General features: G+C 40.3%; 1 protein-coding gene across 5 annotated transcripts in view; it reads right to left on the bottom strand.

The window, feature by feature from the left end:
• Positions 1-25,150, bottom strand: part of GDA (guanine deaminase) — a 70,579-nt gene that overhangs the window by 35,290 nt on the left and 10,139 nt on the right. For 4 of the 5 annotated variants that reach the window (XM_045882247.3, XM_045882248.3, XM_064579486.1 and 1 more), the window contains exon 2: positions 1,975-2,063. The exons of the other annotated variant lie outside the window; for it this stretch is intronic. In XM_045882247.3, the coding sequence (XP_045738203.1) occupies positions 1,975-2,063 (89 nt within the window). The remainder of the gene's footprint in view (positions 1-1,974; positions 2,064-25,150) is intronic. 5 annotated transcript variants of the gene reach the window in all.

Raw genomic sequence — 25,150 nt, 5'->3', positions numbered from 1 at the left:
TCTCTCTCTCTCTCTCTCTCTCTCTCAAGTAAATAAATAAAATCCTTAAAAAAAAAAAAGAAAGAAAATCTACATTGTGCTGAGATAGACCTGCAGGTACAGTGAGTCTGTTAAACACACTGTCAGAGACACCATCTTCTGTGGTATAATTGTGACTTGAAATTCAACTGCACATATCTCGTGTGTTTGGTATAAGGTTTTTCTACAAAGACTTCAGTCTTCAACCAAGGTTTATGTTTTTTCTTACCTTACCACTTCTCTGTGCGTGGTGCCTAGAGGCACCCCAGAGTCCACATTTGTCTGATGGACTTTCCTCCAAAAGCAGCCTCATACAGAGGGATGGAAGGACTTGCGGACCCACAGAAGTGTTCACCCCGCCCCCCATCCTCCAACTACCCCACCCTCCTCCGCTCACTCATACAAATCTAGCAAGAGGAAGCAGACAATAACACAGAAGGGGCTAGAATTATCTCCATGCCCACTGGATTCACTTTCAGGCCCACTGCCCAAGAGCTTCCCAGCCCAGAGAGAGGCAGCAGGTAGGAAATGTGAACACAAATGTAAGTGCACCGAAACTTCACTATGAGCAGTCACCCCGTCTGTCAGGACTGTGGCCAGCCCCTCTGCCTCAAAGCCTTGTGGGTAGCCCAGTTCACAAAGCTGATGCAGCGTATGGAGGTGGCATCCACGACCACTGAGAACAATTCTGCTAACAGCCAAGGAGACAGGCTCAGAGAAAGGAGGTGACTTGCTTTCAGGCTGTAGCGAGAGGATTCAAGCCAGGTGTTCCAACACCTAGTTCACTGTTCTCACCACATTACTCTAAAGTCACTTCCCAAGTTACAAAAACATCTTTAGAATGAAAGTGATTTTTATTGATTTTGGAACTTCCATTGACTTTGGAAATATACTTGCCCTGAAACAAGATAAAATCTTTGAGTTCAAAAAAGTATTCCCATCTTGGGTGGCGCAGTTGGTTAAGCGGTGGACTCTTGGTTTCGGCTCAGCTCTGATCTAGGGTTTGTGAGATCCGTAGGGCTTGCACTGAGCAAGGAGTCTGCTTGAGCTCCTCTCTCCCTCTCCCACTGCCCCTCCGCCTCCAAAATAAATAAATAAATCTTTTAAAAAATAAAGTATTCCCATCTATATAAAACAAATCAACCAGGCTATGAAGAGAGTGAGCCAATCATAGCAAACACGTTTTGAACAAATATTAAAACCCCCCAAACATGGGGCGCCTAGGTGGCTCAGTCAGTTAAGCATCTGCCTTCGGCTCAGGTCATGATTTCTGGGTCCTGGGATCGAGCCCCACATCGGGACCTTGCTCAGTGGGGAGTCTGCTTCTTTCTCTCTCTCCCTCTGCCCCTCCCCCCTGCTCATTCTCTCTCTCTCTCTCTCTCTCTCTCTCTCACACACACACACACACACACACACACACACAAATAAATAAAATATTTTTTTAAAAACCCACAACATAAAACCACAGCTCAAGTGTGCTTTGGGGGATAGGTCTTCCCTAACTATGCTGCCGGTTACTGCTCCCCAAACCTCCATCCCCACCCCCCACCCCCGGCATTTTCTTTCTCTCCCTCTTTATTTCTTTCACGGAAGGTATCACCACCTATCACTGGCGAGCTTCCATATCTGTGTACCTGCTTACTCTCTGAGATCCCCGTGGGCTGTAAACCCTGCGAGGGCAAAGACTTTACAGATCATTTTCTCCTCCAGATCCTGGTTTTTGCACACAGTAAGCTCAACAAAGATCTGCTGAAGAAATAAACAGATGAGGGCAGCCTCCTGTTCTCAAAGCTTCCATCCTTCAGCTTCCTGTTCTCGAATTCCCTTCTCCTTTTCACCTCAGCCCGCAAGGAAAAACACAAAGCCTCTCCGTCCCTCAAGGCAGGTTTCTAATTGTCTGAGACTAGTGAAGGGCACTAGTTAACAGAGAAAGAGAAGAAGTTGGCTGTGACTTACTGGTTGCTTAGTTCTCTTATTTCACACGGCTTGAAGTACCATGCTTTGGCCAGCTTTTCTTGTTGGGATGCTTCTTCTAAAAACACTATCTTTAAAAGAAAGAAAGAGAAGAATCACAAATTAATGAGCCATAGGCATTTGTTGTTGTTAAATAGCTAAATCTTTTTAAAAGGTGTTCGATAGGGCGCCTGGGTGGCTCAGATGGTTAAGCGTCTGCCTTCGGCTCAGGTCATGATCCCAGGGTCCTGGGATCGAGTCCCGCATCGGGCTCCCTGCTCCTTGGGAGCCTGCTTCTCCCTCTGCCTCTCTCTCTCTCTGTCTCTAATGAATGAATAAATAAAATCTTTAAAAAATAAAAAAAAATAAAAAATAAAATAAAATAAAATAAAATAAAATAAAAGGTGTTCGATAACCAAATGGGATAGAGTTCAGAGACAAAAAGATAGGGGTTTGCCTTTGCTTGTCCAAGGAAGCAAACTGCATGAAATTTCTTTTTCTGCCTTTCTACAGATACAAGTAAGACTTCAAAAATTCTAATTTGAAGATACAGGGTATTAAAAATGACTAATTGATACCTATTTCTCCCCTTACCCCAAAATGATTAAAGGAAACAATTATTTATAGAAAGTGTACCTCACTGCAGATGAATAAAAGATTTTTGTTCGGCTGTTAAAGGAAACTCACGTCCGAAGTACGGTAGTAGGATCTCATGAGGCAAGTTATTAACACTGAATATAATTGCACATCATAATTGCCTGACAATCGAATCTTAGCATGAATTATGTTGATGCTCTGGTGCTGGACATCTGCCATAAAGAGGTCTGCTATATTTTTCTAGTACTGGGGATGAGATGCTAACAGAGCGATCTCTCATGCAGGCTGATGAGCCCATGCACAACACTCGGGAAACCTTGGATGGACCTCTTACTCTCTCTTGGTCTGGTCTCCCCAGTGCACCCTGGAGATAAAATCAGTACATACTTCACAGGGCTGTTGTAAAGACTAAATATGATAACTGTGGTGAAGAAGTTAGCACATCCCTAGAATATATTAAATACTAGACACAATGTATCTATTGCTGATTCCTCTTTAAATATAGTGTTATTGCCTTCTCTATAAAAATGGATTGCAGGGCGCCTGGGTGGCTCAGTTGGTTAAGTGACTGCCTTCGGCTCAGGTCATGATCCTGGAGTCCCGGGATCGAGTCCCGCATCGGGATCCCTGCTCGGCAGGGAGTCTGCTTCTCCCTCTGACACTCCTCCCTCTCATGCTCTCTGTCTCTCATTCTCTCTGTCTCAAATAAATAAATAAATTCTTTAAAAAAATAAAAATAAAAATAAATAAATAAAATAAAAATGGATTGCAAAGCAAGAAAAAACAAAGGGACAATGGAATATATATGCAGGAAATATCGTGCATTTCATTTATAAATGTAATATTAGGAGAATAAATGTTTTATGGAACATGAAATACTGAAAAAAGACTGCTAAATAAAATGTATCTAATTAATTAGAAGCAAGGCACTATGCTGCCTGAAAAATAGTTTGTGGAACTGAAAATAAAGTAAAATAAATGTTGATTGAAATCTCTATTCATTAATGATAAGCTTTTTTTAAAAAATGGGATTTTTTTTATCTCAGAAGAGAAAATGAAAATGTAATTCCTACAAATGAGAAAATATAATTTGATGATCCTAAAAACAGATTTGAATCAATAAGTATCAAAGCAGATCCATAATTAATTTAAAAAACACAAAAACAATTTATCTCTATAACTCAGAGCTGATTTACCATTAAACACATAAATCACATACATGCATACCTACATAAAAATATTTGTAAAGCACTACATTCACACATTTGAATATATATTTGAAATAAATGGTTTTTGAGGAAAATATAAATGATCAAAACTTATTCTGGAGAGACAGGGAAACTGAAAGAACTAGTAACTCTAGTAGAAACTGAGGAAGTTTTTTTGGTTGTTTCTTTGTTGTTTTTTTTTAGAGAGAGAGTGCGAGCAGGTGTGAGAGAGACAGAGAGAGAGGGAGAGAATCTCAAGCACACTCATGCTGAGCCTGGACCCTGATGCAGGTCTCGATCTCACAACCATGAGATCATGACCTGAGCCAAAATCAAGAGTCGTTCGCTTAACCGACTGAGCCACCCAGGCCCCCCATGAAGTTTTACTAACCCATTAAGTAAGCTTGTGGTTCAGAACCACACTGTCTAATAGAACTAAAATGCCTGTCATAAATACAAGTTTCTCCTTCTAATAATTGGAGCTCTCCCCTGAGGACATGGTTTTCCCTGGGCTTCTCAAATGGCAGGTGTTCACACATCAGAGTCAGGCAATGAGTTGGTTCCTTCCATACCCACCACAGTTCTTCCCAAACCATTTCTCCTGCACCTTCTTGTAAACTAAGTTCCTTTAAGACCTGCCCCTTCCAGCTTTCAAGAGCACCTTTCTCTCACTGTCTAGATTTGTTGATGCCTGCCTCACATTCTTTCTCTCCACTCCAAGCCCTGCCTTCATTCCTTTGAAAATCATCATGGACTTTTGACACCATGACAACCTATTTCCACGAACTCCTTTTCAGCGATTTGTTCATAAACAGATGAACAAATAAAGTTCACGAACTTCATATTATGGTCACACCTTGGACATGCTCATGACCCACAACTGCTCCACCTCCAAAAATCCTGAATCACATATCAGGCCACAGTGACCTCTCTTTCCAGTTTGCCATTTCAACTACTCCAACCAATCTTCCACCTGGAAAAGCCCTCCCTTTACCTTCTCCTCTCTACTCTTCCCCAGTCCATCAGTCCATCAGTGGTCTTCTTCCACATTGTCCTTGTCCAGCTTAGATTCTACCACCTGTTATTTTGTATTTTTTAGTTCTTAGTCAACATACATCTGGTAGAGGTTCAGCCTTAACTGAATCCAACTCTCCCCTTCTCTGGGCTACACATGCGGAGCCAGGCAGGGTTGGAGCAAAGCACACGATGTGGTAGATGGAATGTCCATAATCATCAAGATCAGATGCGCTCCTACCAATGCCTGTTGCTGGTGCCCTAAGACATCTCTCTAGCACTGCAGTCTTTACTTTCAGTAAAACAGAAAACATAATTGTATAGCCACCAACAGATCATTGAAAATGTTTTTTCAGTGATAGATTAATATTATCAAATAACTCAGAAGGAATTCAAAGAATTGAGACATATTGCTATGACAAAGCTCCTCCCAGTCACGTTCACTTGATTTACATGAAAATGTTTCTCAGCACTTACATCTATAAAAATGGAAAATAAGAAAAAAATTGATGCTGCTCCTATTTCGTTCTACCAACAAGTAACACGCATCCATACATATATGGAAAAAACAGTTTTTTTATTTAACATTTAACAAATTACCTTATGGTCCCAGGAAATTTTAAATACATTTATGCACACAAATTTGACTGCAATGGTTGATTAATAAAAGACTTTCAAATATAAAACTATATTGCATTAGCATAGACTCTGTAAGGAAAGTAGAATAGAATTAATAGTTCAAGAAGAAAAAGGGACTATATAGCATTTCAGATCATTAAAGAGAAGCTAGTTCATGATTTTCTAAAAAATAGATTAAGGTAGATATCAAATCACTATATTTTTATTCTATCAGATACACTTTAAAAAGTAATGTCACAGTTCAATTTTGACAGGTATATATAATTTGCCAAAAATTATGGGCTTTAAGTGTATTTAAATTTAATAAAAACTATACATATCAACTTTTAAAAGTGCAAATGCACTTAAGTTTTTCAAAATTCCTTTAAGGGGCACATTAGTTTAAAAAAAAAAAAAATGTGAAGAGCATTTCTCTAGTAAACTCATTCCAGCCCTCCATCATGAAGATTTGAAAACTACTCTCTCTTCAAATTTCTCACTGCATTTAAAAGCGTACATCACACATGTATGATAGTGAAAAATTGCAAACAATTTCAAAGTCAGTAAGAGATTGGTTAAATACAACTAAACACGGCAGCAATTAAAAGTGACAGTGAAGGGACACGTGGGAGGCTCAGTTGGTTGAGCGTCTGCCTCTTGGTTTCAGCTCAGCTCATGATCTCATGGGTCAAGGGACTGAGCCCTGCGTTGGGCTCCGCACTCAGCAGGGAGTCTGCTTGAAAGATTCTCTCCCTCTGGCCCACCCCCCACACTCATTCAATGCTCTCTCTCTCTCAAATAAATAAATAAATCTTAAAAAAAAATGACAATGAAGGCTTATAGCTATCAAATGGAACATTATCCCTAATACGATCTTAAGGTATTTTTAAAAATGCAGGTTACTAGATAACATGTATGGTATAATCACATTTTTTAGTAAGAATGCGGTGTGTGTGTTGGCATGTCTGAACATTGATGGTAGTGATCATTTCCTCATCGTACAGTCTTTGGGATTCAAAATTGTTAATAAATGTTTTTCTTGTAGCAAAAATATCAAAGTTAATTCCATTTTAATTGTATATGAAAGTGTAAAGTAAAAAAAAAAAAGAATACATAAATGTAATCTCCACTCATGTGGTTGGGGAATTAAGATACACAGAGACAGATGATACAGGAGACAAGGAAGGGATAATGACAGAGCGCCGTGGGCCCCGGGGGGTTCAGAGAGAGACAGTGGGTGTGTTCAGTGAAGGTTTCAAAGGCAGAACTCTGACGAAAAGTATCTGGAGTTGGAGACAAAAGAATGGAAAGGGTAAATAATGATATGAGCAGAAGCACAGAGGCAAAAAACTGCAAGATGTATTACAGACAGTAGTCTTCTTTAAATACCACTGCAACAGTGGGTTGGAAAGAACTTTAATCCACAAATCAAGTACTTAATAGACTGTTCTCTGGCTCTTACTCATGTATTCACTCAACAATTACTGCCTGCATGTAAAACATTATTCCAGGGAGTAGGAACAATAAATCGATAGGTGAATATGAGATATACTGCATACATTAGTGGGTGCTGTGATGAAAAATAAAGCAAGGTAAATGGATGAGATAAAACGTGGTATGTGATGGATCTCTCTGAGAAATGATGTTTGAGCAGAGAACTGTATAAAGGGAGGGAGTAAAACACTTGCATATTCTGGGAGGAGCATTCCAGGCACAGGGAACAAATCAGTACAAAGGCTCTGACATGTATATTTAAATTTAATTTAAATTAATGCTTGGCAAGTTCTGAAACACCAGGGATACCAGTGGGGATATGGTACAAGGACGAGAAGAATAGAGATGGTAGCCAGACGCTTTGTAGATCATGGTACAGCCTTGAGATTTACTTTTAAGAAATCTCTAAAATTATTTTGGAAATTATTTTGCAAAATTATAAAATATCACCGATGTTCTCTTTATGGGGCAATGGCTCTCTGATTCTGAGTTTCTCTGGGTTTATGGGGCCATTCATTCACATCTTTCGATCTTTCACCATTTAGTTAAGTACCTGTTACAACCCACAACCTTCCTCCGCAAGCCACAGTTTAGGTGGGTTGTCTGGCACATACAGAAATCATTAAAAACCAGGTTTCATAAAATCAGAGATGCTGCCAGCTAACCGGAACCTTCTCATCTGACCTCCCTGTTTTCCAGATGAGGAAATTGAATCCCTTCTGTTAAGCAAACTGCTCCAAGTGCTCTCTCACTTGAAACTGTGACTATTTAGGATGACAAATACTGAGAATGTCAGCAATACTAAAGCCAAAAGCAGATGAGTAATGACTGTCAGCTAATGAAAAAACTCTCTGCAAGATAGAAGCTTCAAACACCAGATGGCAAATTTGGGCAAGATGTTTGTTGCTATGAAGAGTAAATTGCTCTTCAGGCCACTGCAAAATAGCTGGGCCACCCAAAAAATAAGTTTGCCAAACTCTGCTACAGACTCCTAAAAAGACTCTTGTAAGTTAAAATTATGTAATTTGAAAACCACTCCAGTGGTTTACAACTAACATGTCCAAAAAGCTTTATCCTAATTTATGATTGGTTTTTCAATTGGCAATAACTCTTCACAATTATTCCTTTAACTTTAGAGTTTGATAAAATACTCTTGGAAAAGTGTCAATTCTGGCTATCTTACAAAACTTTATTTTGCTATAGGAAACATGTTTTTGATAGATAAAACAGTAACTTTAGTAATTCTTCTGATCTAAGGACATCACTAGTGATTCATTGGCATTTAGTAACTTTTTACTAGAAAAATAAAACATGTTCTGGGCGCCTGGGTGGCTCAGTCGGTTAAGCGACTGCCTTCGGCTCAGGTCACGATCCTGGAGTCCCGGGATCGAGTCTCGCATCGGGATCCCTGCTCGGCGGGGAGTCTGCTTCTCCCTCTGACCCTCCCCCCTCTCGTGCTCTCTGTCTCCCATTCTCTCTCTCTAATATAAATAAATAAAATCTTAAAAAACAAAAAAAAAAAACATGTTCTAAAATGATGGGACATCTGATAATAATAAGATTATTCTTAAGTGAACTTACTGTGTGCAAGACACTGTCCTACACACTTTACATGCGTTAATTTATTTTAACCTCACAAGAATCCTATGAGGTAGGTAATATTACTAACCTCATTTTACAGATGAGAAAACTGAGGCACAGATATGTTAAGCATTTTACCCAAGATGACACAGCTGGTAGGTACCTAAAATTTGAACTATAGTCATTGTCCAGGCTGAGGGCTATTAAGCACTATACTATACATTTTTAAAAATTGTCTTTCGTGCAAAATTTTTAAACAGAGCCCTCCCCTACAATTTCTCTTTTCTTTATAAAATATTTCTTGGTGCCTTTCCTTTCCTTTCCCTTCCCTTAATACATCCCAGGCTGGTGGGCCTGGTGGGGCCAGGAACAAAAAAGCAGGCAGGGCTAAAGGGGTCATCAAGGCTGAGAAGGCTAACAGGGCCACAGGGACTGGGGGTGAAGAAGTATGGAGTCAAGGAGGCAGGTTAAGAGGGCAAGGATGGCTGAGGAGTCAGCCACCAGGGTCAAGAGTTTGATTACACACAGGGTGTCCAGCAAGTATGTAAATATACTGCGGTTAATGATAGTCTTCTCAGAGGTGAGTTATAAATATGGAAAGGGAGGGATAGCATATGGTGGTACTGGATTTGAATTGGAGGTACTGATGTCAACTCATAGTTTTCAACTTAGATCAATAATGAATGAATGAATATATATATATACACATACATACATACATACATACTTATATATGTATATACATGCATACATAAACCCTTCCTAAATCTATCTGCTAAGAGGACATAGAAACAATGATACCCTGTAGCAATTAGCACCCGTAATGCTCAGATCTTGGTTTCTATATACCATTCTCCACTACAAAGAACCAGATTGACTCCAGGGCTGGAGCAAAGCACAAGATAAATAGGGAATGTAATTTTGTACCAAAAAGGCAGCACTAAAAAAATAGCCAAAGAGTGGTAAAAAGCACACAGGAGGCACCTTGAAGAAGTTCCAGCTAGCAAAATATGGGCCAATCTGAGCATCAAATAATAATAATATTGTTATTATTTATAATTATTTATTTATAATTTATTAGTATTATTATGAATTAAATCCCAATGAATAAAATATGTACCCCTGGATCCACACAAATAAATGAATGAATGGATGAGGGAGAGTTTTTCCTTACAGTAGAACACCAACTAACACATGTGGAAGGAATGATAGAATTAGAAAATTAGCATTTGGCAACCATCATTGTAATAAATGATTCATGCAAAAATCGTCAATGAATGTTAAGACAAGTGGGTGAAAATTTTGTTGAAAAACAGGATATTTATATAAATTCAAAATATCTCCCCACAAAATTTATTTTACATAGAAAAATAGTAACTTTTTGGTGGAAAAATCTGGTAATCACTACCTGAACCAAATGAACAAAGTTAACATCAAGAATAATGGGCTAAATCAACATCACGTGTCTTCAGCTCTGATGCACCAAGAAGAACACAGCATTGCTTCTGTGGTATTCCTGCCAAAAAATGCATAATCTGAGTCTAATCATGAGGAAACATCGGGTGAACCCAAACTGGAAGACATCCTAAAACAAAACAAAAGAAACAAACGAACTGTCCTACCTTCTTGGAACTTACTCAGGACAGTTAAGACTTGAAGAACTGTTCCAGGTGAAAGGCGACTAAAAAATCATGATAAGTAAATACAACTTATGATTCTAGTAGGCATCCTGACCCAGAAGGAGGAAAGAGCTATCAGGGACATCACTGGGTCAGTAGGCAGGGTATGAATGGATCTGTGGATAATGCGGCAGATTTAGATCTACATTAATTTCCTGATCTAGATGATTGTACATGATTATGTGAGATAGCAACCCCATTTTCTTTTGTTTTGTTTTGTTTGGAAATACACACTGAAGTACTTAGACTAGAACAGGATGTTTGTAACTTACTCTCAATTAGTTCAGGAAAAAAAGTGCGTGCGCGTGCGAGCGCGCGTGGGTGTGTGTGTGTGTGTGTTTGCATATGTATACATACATGTATCGGGGGGAGGGGGAAGAACCATGAAGCAAATGTGGTAAAATGTTAACAGTAGGGAACCTGGGTGAAGGCTATATGAGAGTTATTCATGGTATTCTTGCAGCTTTTTAAAAGAATTTTGCAGGGGCGCCTGGGTGGCTCAGTCGTTAAGCATCTGCCTTCGGCTCAGGTCATGATCCCAAGGTCCTGGGATCGAGCCCCACATCGGGCTCTCTGCTTGGCGGGAAGCCTGCTTCTCCCTCTCCCACTCCCCCTGCTGTGTTCCGTCTCTAGCTGTGTCTCTGTCAAATAAATAAATAAATAAAATCTTTAAAAAATAATAATAATAAATAAAAAAAATAAAAAAATAAAAATAAAAGAATTTTGCAATGATTTAAAAATTTTTTTAAAGGTTTTTTTTTATTTTTACTTATTTATTTGTCAGAGAGAGAAAGAGCACAAGCAGGGAGAGAGGCAGGCAGAGGGAGAAGCAGGCTCTCTGCTGAGCAAGGAGCCAGATGTGGGACTCGATCCCAGGACCCTGGGATCATGACCTGAGCTGAAGGCAGACGCTTAACCGACTGAGCCACCCAGGCGTCCCTAAAATCTTAACTACAAAGCCAACAGTATACTGTTTAGAAATAAAAGTATTCAAATGAAAGTATAATGACAAGTAAGGACATGGTAAACATAAAATTTAGGATAATGGCTCCCTCAGAGGGGGAAGGGAAGGGAAGGGGATGGAAAGGGCATCTGGGAGGTTTCAAAGAAAACTGATGGTTCATCGTGTGCTCATTCATACCCCACACACAGGCATTATAACTGTTCTTCTTTACGTGAGCAAATATATGAACAAAAACAAATTCTCTGCTCGTAATAAATGTTATTTTTTTTTTAAAGATTTTATTTATTTATTTGAGAGAGAGAGACTGAGAGCACATGAGAGGGGGGAGGGTCGGACGGAGAAGCAGACTCCCTGCCGAGCAGGGAGCCTGATGCGGGACTCGATCCCGGGACTCCAGGATCATGACCTGAGCCGAAGGCAGTCACGTAACCAACTGAGCCACCCAGGCGCCCATAAATGTTATTTTTTAACATCAAAATCATATCATATAAAAGGCTCACACTGATCATCTGTAGAACACCCGAATCACCAACAAGAAACACTGCAAGCAGGGTAGAGAAAGTGGGAAAACAGAATGACACAGATCTAATATTTACAGCACCCTAAACCAGCAATCTAAAGTGAGGTCATATTGGGGTGCCTGGGTGGCTCAGTCAGTTAACTAAGTGTTCGACTCTTGGTTTTGGCCGAGGTCATGTGACCTCAGGGTCCAGGGATCGAGCCCCATGTTGAACTCTGCGCTCAGCGGGAAGTCTGCTGGAGGACACTCTCTCCCCGTCCCTCCATCCCTCCTCTACTCGCATTCTCTCTCTCTAAAATAAATAAATTAATCTTTTTAAAAATTAAAAAAAAATAAAACGAGATCATATATGTCCCTTTTTTTCAAGCAGTCAGTAATGTACTGGATGACCTCTACATGCACCTGATAGTTTGTGAATGGCTTTGGGATACAAATTGTTACACCCTAATTTATTTGTTTCCCAAATTCAAAAGCCCTTGATGCCTTAACCAATTTCTGGAATAGGGGTACAATTATCATCAAACATTGAGTCAAATTCATCCCAAATCCCAAAGCTTAATCCCAAGGTTAAACAACACATTTGAATCATTAAATCATTAAACAACCCAATTATTGCAGTTGCTGTCTCACAAAAGACATCTTCAGAAACCAAATTCAGCAAGTGGACATCTGAGCATGAATTTAGGAAAAGCACTCATTTTTCTCTTTTGGAAACTGAAAGGTGATCGTAATAGTCCACACAGTTTATCTCAACGGACTGTGGCTGATACATAGATACTGATAAGAACATGTTGGCATGCACAAAAGTACTGGACAAGCTTACTCCTTTTTTTAAAACATGAAATCTGCCTTAGGGACCTCTTATAGGTTGAATTGAGTCTCCCTAAAATTCATATGTTGAAGTCTTAAATTCCCAGCACCTCAGAATGTGACTGTGTTTGGAAATAAGGTCTTTACAGAGGTAAACAAGTTAAAATGAGGTCATGAGGATGGGCCTGAATCCAATAGGACTTCTGTCCTTATAAAAAAGGAAAATGTGGGAAGTTGGTATGAAAAAACATAGGGAGAAGATACCATCAACAAGCCATGGAGAGAGACCTAGAACAGATGCTTCCCTCACATCTCTCAGAAAGAACCAACTCTGCTGATACTTTGATCTTGGACTTTCAGCCTGCAGACTGGGAGACGATAAATTTCCATTGTTTAAACCAACTGGTTTATAGTACTTTGTTCCAGTACCAGACTTCACAGGAGGAAGGACTGGAAGACTAGTCTAATAAATCAGCAAAGGAAAAACACTGCAGCAACTCTCTTTGTTTTTTGTAGGCACCTCATCTAAGAAGCTTGACATGTTAAAAAAAAATACTAGGGGCACCTGGGTGGCTCAGTCAGCCAAGCATCCTTTTACACTTAGCTTGGGGTACTAGCTGTTGGTTTATAGCTGTGGAGGGATGAACTGAATTGAGATGTGTTCAGGAAGGTGACCAGAATGTGGAAAAATCCTGAAACCAAAACATGAGAGGAAATTCTAAGTGGAAACGACTGTATTTTCTCTGGAGAAGAAGTCAAGAAGATTACTGTAGTTGCAAATAATGGACACACCATCACATAAATGTGTCACTCCAGAGCGGCAAAAGCAACTTCTCTAAGGGAATATTCAGCAACAGAGTTGTTCAATTTCATGAATAGAAGAATCCTCTAACAATTAAAAGCGGGTATAAATGGAATTCACTGACTCACAACATAGTGAACTTCTCCTAGCTGGAAGTGCCAAGCAGAGGCTGACTGACCATCTGTTCGGTTTGTTGCAGCGGAAATTAATTTCTACAGGGTGCGAGGGGAGGCTCCTCCACAACCCAGATTCCAAACACCCATGTGGTGGCTTGAAAATACGTCCACAGATCCTTCAGTGCTCCTCTCTTCAAAAGGTGGAGTCTAGTCCCCTTCCCCAACCTTACAGTGGGGCAAACTTAGCGATGTGCTGGGAATGAAGCATTCATGACGCTATGTGCCTTCTAGCTTTCACGTGGCTCTCTCACTTTTGAACTGTTATTCTGGGGGAAGCCTCCAGTCATGCCATGAGGTTACTCGAGCAGCCCCAGGAGAAGCTCTTGTGGGGAAATACCATGGATTGCTGCCAACCAGTGTAAACACCAGTGTATAGTAATGTAAATAACCTTGAACATTGGAAGTGGGTTCTTCAGCCTCAGTCAAGCCTTCAGTCTTGGCCAACATCTTGACTGAGGCCTCGTGAGAGATCCTGAGCCTGAGTCTCTCAGTTAAACTGCTCCTGAATCCCTGACCCAAAAGAACTGTAAGGATAATACAGTTGTTTCAAGCCCCTCCATTTTGAGGTAATTTGTGATGCAGCAATAGTTAACCAATATGATCCATTTTGATCTGAACACTAAGGGTACGTTGCAGTCTTGAGAAGCCTGCTCACACAACCTTTTTTTTTTTTATTTTTTATTTTTGCCACTTCTCTTTTAATAGATCCAAACCACGATTGCCAAAAATTAGTTCCTATCACTGAAGGATAAATGATTATACAATGGTAATCTATTGTAAAAGGAGAAAGTAGACAAGGAATCTAAAATTAATTCCTCCCACTCGGCCTGATTATTACCCCACATTCAAATCTGCTGAGAAAGACTAATGCAGACCTCACAATTAGATCTTTAAGTTCTCTTTAGCAGGAACGGAGCCCTTCAACAAGTTCATCTCTCAGTTGCAAATGGTCAGTTAAACAAGTGCTGAGCCTTTCTACTCTTTGTACAAAAAGGAACCATCTCTCAATATGGCACCTCTGCTCACCCAAACTTAAAGGTCCAAAACAGACTTCTACAAACTCCAGATTCATATATTTGACATTTTCCTTGATATCTCATTAGCATTTCTCACAAGGCACTTCAAAGTCAATGTGTCCAAAATGGAATCCATGATCTTATTCCCAAACCTAAGTCCTTTTGAGGGCTCCTATTCTAGAGAATGAGACCTCATCAATTCAGGATACAATGCAGAAACTTTTGTCACATCTCTTTCTTACTCTCTGCTTAAAATCTCAATGGCTAAATGACAGATGTTGGCGGGGATGTGGAGAAAGGGGAACCCTCTTACACTGTTGGTGGGAATGCAAGCTGGTGCAGCCACTCTGTAAAACAGTATGGAGGTTCCTCAGAAAGTTGAAAATAGAGCTACCATATGATCCAGCAATTGCACTACTGGGTATTTACCCCAAATATACAAATGTAGGGATCTGAAGGGGTACGTGCACCCCGATGTTTATAGCAGCAATGTCCACAATAGCCAAACTGTGGAAAGAGCCAAGATGTCCATCAACAGATGAATGGATATAGAAGATGTGGTATATATATATATAATGGAATATTATGCAGCCATCAAAAAGAATGAAATCTTGCCATTTGCAACGATGTGGATGGAACTGGAGGGTATTATGCTGAGCGAAATAAGTCAAACAGAGAAAGACATGTATCATATGACCTCACTGATATGAGGAATTCTTAATCTCAGGAAACAAACTGAGGGTTGCTGGAGTGGTGGGGGGTGGGAGGGATGGGGTGGCTGGGTGATAGACATTGGGGAGAGTATGTGCTATGTGAGCACTGTGAATTGTGCAAGACTGTTGAATCACAGATCTGTACCTCTGAAGCAAATAATACATTATATTATAAAAAAAGAAGAAGAAGAAGAAGATAGCAGACGGGGAAGAATGAAGGGGGGAAATCGGAGAGGGAGATGAACCATGAGAGACTATGGACTCTGAAAAACAAACTGAGGGTTCTAGAGGGGAGGGGTTGGGAGGATGGGTCGGCCTGGTAATGGGTATCAAAGAGGGCACGTACTGCATGGAGCACTGGGTGTTATACACAAACAATGAATCATGGAACACTACATCAAAAACTAATGATGTAATGTATGGTGGTTAACATAACATAAAAAAAAAAAGACAAAAAGAAACTCAATGGCTTCCCAATGCATTTAAGATGAAGAAAAGTTTATAACATGATCTATAGAGCCCTGGGTGGTTGACTAATCCAATTTCAGCCTAATCCAGTGCCTTGTCCACACTTCCCTTGCTCTCTCTGCTCCACCACACTGATCTCATTCAGACCCTATAAGCACCCTACTCTCCCCATCATTGGGCCTTTACATAAAGCTTCCTTCTGCATAAACACCTTTACTTTCCTTTTGTCCAATTAAACCTACACATATTTCTTATTTCAGTTTAGCTGTCTTTCCTTAGGGCACCTTTCCTGACTACCTCAAATTCCCCATCCCCATCCCCAGTTAATGATTCTCAAAGCACCAGGCAACTCTTCTTTATGGAAATACAAGATTGTGGCTAAATGGACAAAATCTAGAACCAGCCTTCCTGGCTTAAGTCCTTTTCTGTTGTGTGAATTTTCAGCAAATTACTTAAACTCTCTCTGCTGTTCTCTCATCTATAAAGTGGGGATAATAAATATGAACACTTGGTGACAATTAAATAAGACAATGGACGTAAAGTGTTTAGCATGGTGGCCGATGAAAGACATCATGAAGGTCTGAGCTACTGTTTGATTACAGTTGCAATTTCACAGTCTCATGTGTATTCATAATTAATGTTTTACTTATATCTGTCTTTATCAATAAATGGTAAATTCCACAAGGGTGGAGATGTCTGTTTTTACTTGTTATCATTCTTCCATTTCCTGCCACAGTCTTAGCATATGAGCCGTGATTGCTGAGCCCTGGATGAATAAATACATGAATGTAATGTAGTGCCTAGACTCTGGAGAACCGTGAGATGTCACATTAAGGAGTTTAGACTTTATGCTCTAGAAGTTTTGAACAAGAGTCACGTGTGAAAATTAACGGAACGATGATTGTAAGGTAAATTGGGAGGAGAGTTTAGTGACAGAAGAAGTCTTAGTCCACCATTTGAATGGTTCATTTGGGTGAAGGCAATGGCCAGTGTAGAGAGTAGCAGGATGTGGGAAGAATGTTAAGGAAGGACCCACACAATATGATAGTACATGGATGTGGGGGGAACAGTTGAGGAGATGGTGTGTGTATTTATATATATAAATATTAAATCTCTGAATGAGAAAACAAGGACAGAAGGATAAAACTATGGAAGCCAAGAGGAGATGTTGGTTTGTGGGTAGGGAGAAGAGATGGGGTGGAGGAGCAGGACTTGCAGACAGAGCTGTCCAACAACAGGGGTGGCCAGGTCTGGAGACAGAGATTGGAGTCATCTGTACAGAGATGAATGTGAACCCCATGCAAGAGGCTGACATATCTGGGAAAGAAAAGATGGATAAAAAGGACCAACAGGGGAAGCCTAGGGTTTGCAGCTGATTTAATGAGCCCAGAAAGGTGAAAGGAGCTAGGAAATGAATTGTAAAAGGGAAAGTCAGACAGAACTGGGGAGTAATGACATAGAAGCTCATTCCCACCCACTCTTTAAGAATTCAGCTGAAGGGTCAACCACTTACTCAGCAATCTTTTTGATCTACACCCTCAAGCTAAACAAGGTGCTCCTTTGGCACTGTTTGTATGCATCTGCAAATAGCAAAGTGGTGGGCTAAATAATGGCCAGTTATAGCCAGTTCCTCATCCTTGTAACTGTGAATGTTATCTTACATGGCAAAAGAGATTTTGCAGATGTGGCTAAATTAAGAATCATAACATGGGGAAATCATTCTGGATGATCAGAGCGGGTCCTAAATGTAATCACAAGTGTCCTTAGTAAAGGGAGATAGAGATTTGACACAGAAGTAGAAGCCAAGTTGACCACTGAAGCAAGATGCTGACTTTGAAGATGAAGAGGGGGTCCATGAACCAAGGACAGAAGAAATGTAGCTCTAGAAACTGGGAAGGGCAAGAAAACAGATTCTTCCTTAGAAATTTCAGAGCGGGCAGGGCCCTTGATTTTGGCCCAATGAAACAGACTTCTGACCTCCAGAAATGTAATAAGAGAATCAACGTGTGTTGTTTCTGACTATCAAGTATGTAGTAAGTTGTTATAGTAGCCATAGGAAATTAACACAAGCACTTGCTTCACTGCATTATCATTTAAAGTGAGAGTATCTGTCTCCCCACTAATGTATAACCTCCTCAGAAGACTGTGATGCTCTTGGACCTTGATATTCCTGGCATCAAACAGAGTGCTAGACACACAGAGACACTCAAATAAATGTTTGGAGAATGGCTGGAAGGAAGAAAAAAGAGAATCAGAAAAAGAAGAAAAGAGGGCGCCTGGGTGGCTCAGTTGGTTAGGCGACTGCCTTCGGCTCAGGTCATGATCCTGGAGTCCCTGGATCAAGTCCCGCATCGGGCTCCCTGCTCGGCAGGGAGTCTGCTTCTCCCTCTGATCCTCCCCCGCCTCATGTGCTTTCTTTCTCTCTCATTCTCTCTCTCTCAAATAAAATCTTTAAAAAAAAAAAAAAAGAATACAGAAAGGATGTCCAAGACAAAGCACTAAACAGTGCATTTAGGGTACTACCATTTGTTGGGGGAAGAAAAGAATACATATCAATATTTTAATATATATATGTATATATATTAGCTTGTATGTTTTGTACACGATCTCTAGAAAAATACATAAGAAATTGGGAACAGAAACTGGTTGCCTGTTGGAAGGGGGCAATACCAGGTCTAGGCTACAGGAACAAGGAAGGGCACTTCCTAGTCACTACAACTCTGCACTGGAGATTTCCTATCATGTGCATGGATTTTCTCTTTAGGTATATTTTTTTAAATCTCAATTCCAATATTTATCAGCTGTTTGACATTGACAACTCGTTACTTAATCTCACTAGACCTTTGTTTCCTACCTCATAAAATGAGAATAAAACTACTATCTTCCTCATAAAGTGGGTGTGAGCATTAGATGAGATAACACAAGGAAAATGCTCCAAAGAGAGTCTGGTATAAAGTAAGCATTCAGTAACATCAGTGCTGCCTGTTTTCATAAATACCGTGGGCAAGATACTCTAAAGGGCCCTCCAGTTACAAAACAATTATATGTTGCCTAAGACTTTTTAAGTCGTGCTTTTAGGTAGCACTTGCAGGACATAGGGGAAGCATCAAGGTCTTCTTTCTAGTCTGAAAGAGGAGCAGTGAACAGTAAGCTCAGACGAAACACATGGAAGCCCCAGAGGTCCCTAGCTCCCAAAAACCCTTTCTAGAGGACCACATCCCTATACCCATTTCACAGATAAGACACACGAAGAATACTGACTAGCCCATGATCAATGATCGTTTGAATAATAGAATCCCTTCTCCAGTTCAGGTATGCTAACTTCTAGACTAATATATTTTCCCGTAATATTCAGTTTATTAAATCCCCTTTACATACAGCTCCACAAAAATCCAATTATTAAGTTTTGAAAAAGATCTGTATTGGATGAAGACAAAAATGAGCTTTATTCTCTTCTCAGGCTTTATGTATATTCCTTGCCTCTTGCTGTATCCTTTATATAGTTCTAGGAGAGTCATTTTTGCTAACTAGAATTCTATCTTTAAAATTAATATGTGCAGGGGCGCCTGGGTGGCTCAGTCAGTTAAGTGTCTGCCTTCGGCTCAGGTCATGATCCCAGAGTCCTGGGATTGAGCCCCGCATCGGGCTCCCTACTCGGCCGGGAGTCTGCTTCTCCCTCTCCCTCTGCTCCCCTCCCCCAACTTGTGATCTCTCTCTCTCTCTCTCTCTCTCTGTGTCAAATAAATAAATAAAATCTTTTAAAATAAATAAATAAATAAAATTAATATGTGCAAATCCCCTCCCCTCTCCTGAGCTACTGCAACTGGTTCATTCCAAGAGCTCAGGGATAATTATGTGTTTTCATGAACACAGCATCATTAGTCAAACCTGTGGACCTAATCCAACTTTCCTGTTGTATTTTGATGGCAACCATAGAATGGTATTGATGTCATATTCCCTAAGTTTAAAGGGGAAAAAAGCTTTATATTTCTTTCTGTTTGTTTGATTTACAATTCATCTCTCTTCATCCCGTTTGCTCACTGGATGGGACACAGTTGTAAGAAATAATAAAGATTGCCTCCTCCTGGAGGTTCGGATGTAGGGCACCCTTCCCTGGTCTCAAAGCTACATTTTTTTAAATTTCTATTTTTTTCTATCATATATGGTGAAATTGAAAACATCTTTGTTTCAGTTTTTCATTTGTCACATTAATCACAAAGCTTTTCCCAGTTTCCCTGAAAAACCAAATGTTTTTCAATTTCTTTTATTTTTGTTAGTTTGGATTTTTAGGGGTTTTTTTTGTGTGTTGTTTTGTTTGTTCTTCAATTTCTAATTCTAGTGTGAGCCCACCAGCCTGTTTGGTTGTTGTTTATTATTCGTTTGTTAATCAGACTGACTGCATGTAGAAAACAGGATGAGAGTAGAGAGGCAAAGTTTGGGTTGGTTGTTCTGCCAAGACTTCCTACCTGTGATTTGGGGTAGTTCTTCAGATAAGTCACACCACAACAGTTATTCCAAGGTTTCGCCCAAGTAGGCAAAGCCTACTTACAAAGTCAATATAAATGTGTAACAAAATCGTGGTGGCCATCCAGACAGCATGCATTTACAGCAACTAAATTAAGTCAAATCATGTCTCCATTGCCAAAAGAGTAGATTAAAAAAGATCCTGGGTGGCTCAGTTGTTAAGCGTCTGCCTTCGGCTCAGGTCATGATCCTGGGGTCCTGGGATAGAGCCCCGCATCAGGCTCCCCTGCTCCGCAGGAAGCCTGCTTCTCCCTCTCCCACTCCCGCTGCTTGTGTTCCCTCTCTCACTGGGTCTCTCTCTGTCAAATAAATAAAAAAAATCTTTAAAAAAAAAAAAAATCAAATCTAAGCCTGACAAATATTTCACGTAACTTAATACTCTCTCCCTCCTTGTTTGCCTGTGCTCTCTTTATAGAAGCTCTAAATACACTTGACATTAGGTTTCACACGCCCAACATATTGTGAGCTTCACTGAACTCCACAAACTCAACTCCCGAAGCTCATGAAAGAGACTCAGAACAGGCCCAAATCCTGGCCTTACAAATTCCTCTCCTGTGTGGAGGTGGATGCCAGCCATGAACCGACACTAGTTTGCTTTCCACCGCTCCTGAAGCCCAACTACTCACTGGTTCTAAAGCTCTAACATGTAACAACACAACAGTGTTGTTGAAAACCTGATTAAGAATGAGCAAATTGTGGATCTCGCAAAGGACACATAATCGCTTTAGAAGGTGCACTGACAAGTTGTCAGAACCCCTTAGGAGTTTTCTTTTGCAACACAAAAAGCCAAAAGCAAGCAAAAATTTTTATCACGGAAACTGCTGACTAGACCCTAAGGCCTCCACGTACCCCCACACAGTTGAGCAACAGCGCGGCTTTTCACTTCCACCAGAGCTGCTCCATATACAGACTTTAGAACTAGACCATATGGATTTAAATCCTAATTCCGCTAGTTACCAGCAATGTGACCTTGAACAAAGGTCACTTAATCTGTTGATGACTCAGTTTCCTCATCTGCAAAACGGAGCTATAATGGTACTCAATTCACAGAGTTGTTGCAAGGATTGAGTTAGTATATGTTAAGGACTTAGACCAGTGGCTGATACATCAGACGTGCTATACAATCTTTTGCCTTTATTAGAAATAATCGTTTTCTTGGTTATTCATCCCTCAAATATTTGCTGAGCACATTCTATTTACTAGATGAGCTTAGAGCCTATGGCAGCAACACCACTAGTAAAAAGAAACTACTTTAATGGTAGTACATCTTCCTTTGCTCATCAGTTTTCTCAGGAATATTCCAACATTTTCTAAAAATGCCAAGTTTGGGTTGTTTTCCAACTGTTTCATGAAAGTTACTGCATATATACCAAGGGTGAGAAATTGCACTGAAGCGTGGGTGCTGACCGACCGGGTGGGCTCATGGGCTCGTCAAGTGATACCGACCAGGAGACCAACATGCAGCTTCTGGAATTCAGTCATAAACCTCCACAAAATCAGAAATATCCTCCAGGTTCATCTGTGAAAGTCACACCTGTGCACGCCAAGAGCCTAGGACTGGGTGCTTACCAATCAAATCACTGCAGACAGAGTTGGGGAGGAGAAATCCCAAGATTTGGCAGGAAGTTGCTTAAAATATGCTTCTTGGCCTCCCCTTTGTCATGTTCCATAATGCATTTCAACTGATAACAATCCAAGGCAGCACACACTGTTGAAATGCACATCATATGCCCATCAGACTGCTAAGGATTCAGATATCTGTGTAAGAAATAATCCTCACATTTCAAGAGTTTATATTCTAGCTGAGGAAATAAAATTTATGTGCATACAGGAAATTGAAAACAATGCATGGTGGCATGTTTGTACAGGCCAAATTGACATTACAGACCGAGCTGAGGAAACTCACAGAAGGGAGAAATCAGCGAGGACTAGAAAAATCCGGTTCTTTTTTGGAGGGGGTGATGGGTAAGGTATGCATAGGGGAGAATGAGAGGTAAGGGTATTCAGGGTATGGACAAAAAGATGGGGAAGCCCAAAGACAGGACTCAATGTAAATGGATATGGGTTTTTAGTGCCATTTGTCACTTCATTGCATTTCCACATCCTCTCCTCTTACTGTCTTCTTACTCTATCTGCCCAATGATTTGGCATTTTGGAAGCATCCAGTCCTTCCTAGGTTTCTAGGTATAATTCTCCTCATTCTAATTTCAACTGGCATAAATCTAGCCTAAGTTTTCCTGTTTTTCTCCTTCTACTTGATTGTCAGAGAAAGAAAGAAAGCCAGAATGATTATACAAGCCTGTGTTCATATATGTAAGGATTGCAGTTCTCCTTCTTAATATGAGTCACTTAAAAGTTGTTTTTCTCAGCCGGATTAAATCTTCTTTTCAAAGTAATCCACCAGGAAGGATGGAAGGGGTGGGGTTTTCTCAGTACCCTTGGAGAAAGCAAAAGTCCAAAATGCTTTCCTGTAATCAAACTGCATTTCGAAATAAGGAGAACATCTGTTTTTGTGGTCTTCCCTAGTACCATTTATTTATTTTTGCCTTAATTTCAAGAAAATCTCAAACCTAAGGAAAAATTATGCCTCTCCCGTTTGATCTTGCTAAGATGAGAACAGCTTCAGCTTCACTCCTGGCATCCTGCACTACAAAACAAAAATACTGACTGAACACCAAGATTGCCAGTGACACCGAGATGCTAAATTATATTTCTGAGATAAGACAGTAAAATGATTATTAAGCAGGCTGCAGCTAATTCTAAGCTGTAGCACATCCATATTTGCCAAAGCCTTGGCATCCACTCAAACATTTGCAAGTGGGCAATACCAGCATGCTTACGTAACTTATGGAAGTGAAACGTGTGTACAAAAAGTCCTCAAAGAACCTAAGAATTGGAGAATAAGACATACGTGATTTGTTTGTATTTTATTACTGTTAAAGTCACCCTATTATTTTTTTCGTAGGATAAGCAAAAATATTATACATTTATTATCTCAAAAGAGTTGTCTATGATCACCAAATGCATTTTCTTATCTTCCACCCATTCCAAAATCCAAATCAAGTGGATTGCCATTCTCTTTCTTTACCAAAATAAGTTTTCTTAAGGTCAACAATAACCTCAGTTGCTAGATCTATTGCACATTTTTCCAGTATTATTCCTTCAGTAACATCTACCATTTGCTCTATTCCCTCCTTCTTGAAGTTGTCCCCCATCCTTTGCCTTCTATGACACCACCCTCCCGTGGTTACCCTCTGACCCTTGGGTTGCCTTTCTCATCCTACTCATGCTCTCTTTTTTTTTATTATGTTATGTTAATCACCATATATTACATCATTAGTTTTTGATGTAGTGTTCCATGATTCATGGCTTGCATATACTCTTTTAATCAAAACTCAACCACTGGAGTTAATATATTCCTGTTCTCTTCTCAACCCTTATTCCACATTTTATATCTCCCACTCAGATATCTCCTCGGAGCTTCAGACTTGCAAGCCAACACCTCCCTGACATCTCCACGTGGATGTCACAAGGGCACCTCAACTCAGCATGATCGTAACAGACCTCTGAGTCTGCCCTCTCTGGGTGGATCTCGTCTTCTGTTCCCTCAACCAGTGATGGCCAACACATCCATCCAGTTGTATAAGCCTGCAACCCAGGGGAAGCTTGTCCCTAGCCCTCTCTATCCAACCGGTCACCAAATCTCACTGATTTTTGCCTCCCTCTTGTGTCACAGATCTGCCCATTTCTCTCCAATTCTACCACCATCCATGTGTCTCTTTCCTGGCCCACTGCAATTACCTTCCAACTCATCTCCTCTAGCAATGACTCTTGCTCTGCTCCACAGTCCAGTCTGTTTTCCTGCAATTTTTACTCAGTTACTCTGCGGTTCTTGTTTATATACACATTTTTAAATGCAAATCTTATCTTACCCATCTTCCTCTATCTAACATCTTTCACTGGTTTCCCATTGCATTGCCCTGGGAATGAATGAAAAACCCTGATGAAAAAAGCCTGATGCTTATCTCTCTGGCCTCCTCTATTTCCACCAACCCGCCTTCTCCACCCTCCACCACAACAGTTACCAGTTCCTTCTCCCCACTGAGTCTCTCTGCACAGGCCTTTCCTCTATCTTTCTCTGCCTAATTAACTCCCATTTAACCTTCAAACCTCAACTCGAATGTCACTTCCTTAGGGTTGCATTCTTAAAGCATCTCTTCAAAATAAGCCAAGTCCTCTGGTTTCACACTACATGGCATTCTGCAGTTTTCTCTTTTAGAAATTACATACTTTCCCATGCTCATTTGATTTTTGACTCTGAGTGCAAATAAGGCAAAATCTGCATCTCTTTGGCTTATCACTTTATCCCAACCCCTTGACGTCTTTGCTCTTTCCTCACCAGCTATCGGTTCATAGGAGCTCCAAGCGTACTAGCTCCACAGGACTGATGAGTCCACAGCAGGCTGCATCTTGAGGAGGTTCACGTGCTCCCACTGAGCCAGGGACCTAGTGTGGCTTCCTTCTGTGTTTTATACTTCAAAAAAGGGTTAAGGCTTCCATGAGACCGATCTATACATGTCAGGAGGAAACAACTTCTAGGTGAATAGTATGGAGGAAAAACTGCCCCACCTGTGCTCCCAAAGGAATAGCACACGGAGCACAGCAGTCCGTTCTGTCCTTTCTTTTATTCAGAAGCATTTACAAAATGTGCTAAAGCCCTAGGTACTAGGAGGGACACTTATTCATGGAGGGCCTCTCATGTTCCAGGACTGTAAATTGTAAGTGGCAATTTACAAGCAATATTTTAAGGAAATTACCATTTTATGAAGAAGTGAACACTTAACAAACCACAGTATAAAACCAGAGGGAATAAGCAATCCTCTATAATCTACATTATTCCAGATCCTTAACATAGCCCGAGTTAAAGACATTTGAGAATTTTATGAGGTCTCAGAGTTCCAATTAAAACCTATTTTTCCAGGTTCTTAATTATTC

This window comes from Mirounga angustirostris, unplaced genomic scaffold, assembly GCF_029215605.1.
Source record: "Mirounga angustirostris isolate CCGP_5_RB_7025 unplaced genomic scaffold, mMirAng1.0.hap1 SCAF_15, whole genome shotgun sequence".
NCBI lineage: Eukaryota > Metazoa > Chordata > Mammalia > Carnivora > Phocidae > Mirounga > Mirounga angustirostris.
Note: the sequence above shows the minus strand (reverse complement) of the source record. Positions and strands in the feature narration are given on the sequence as shown.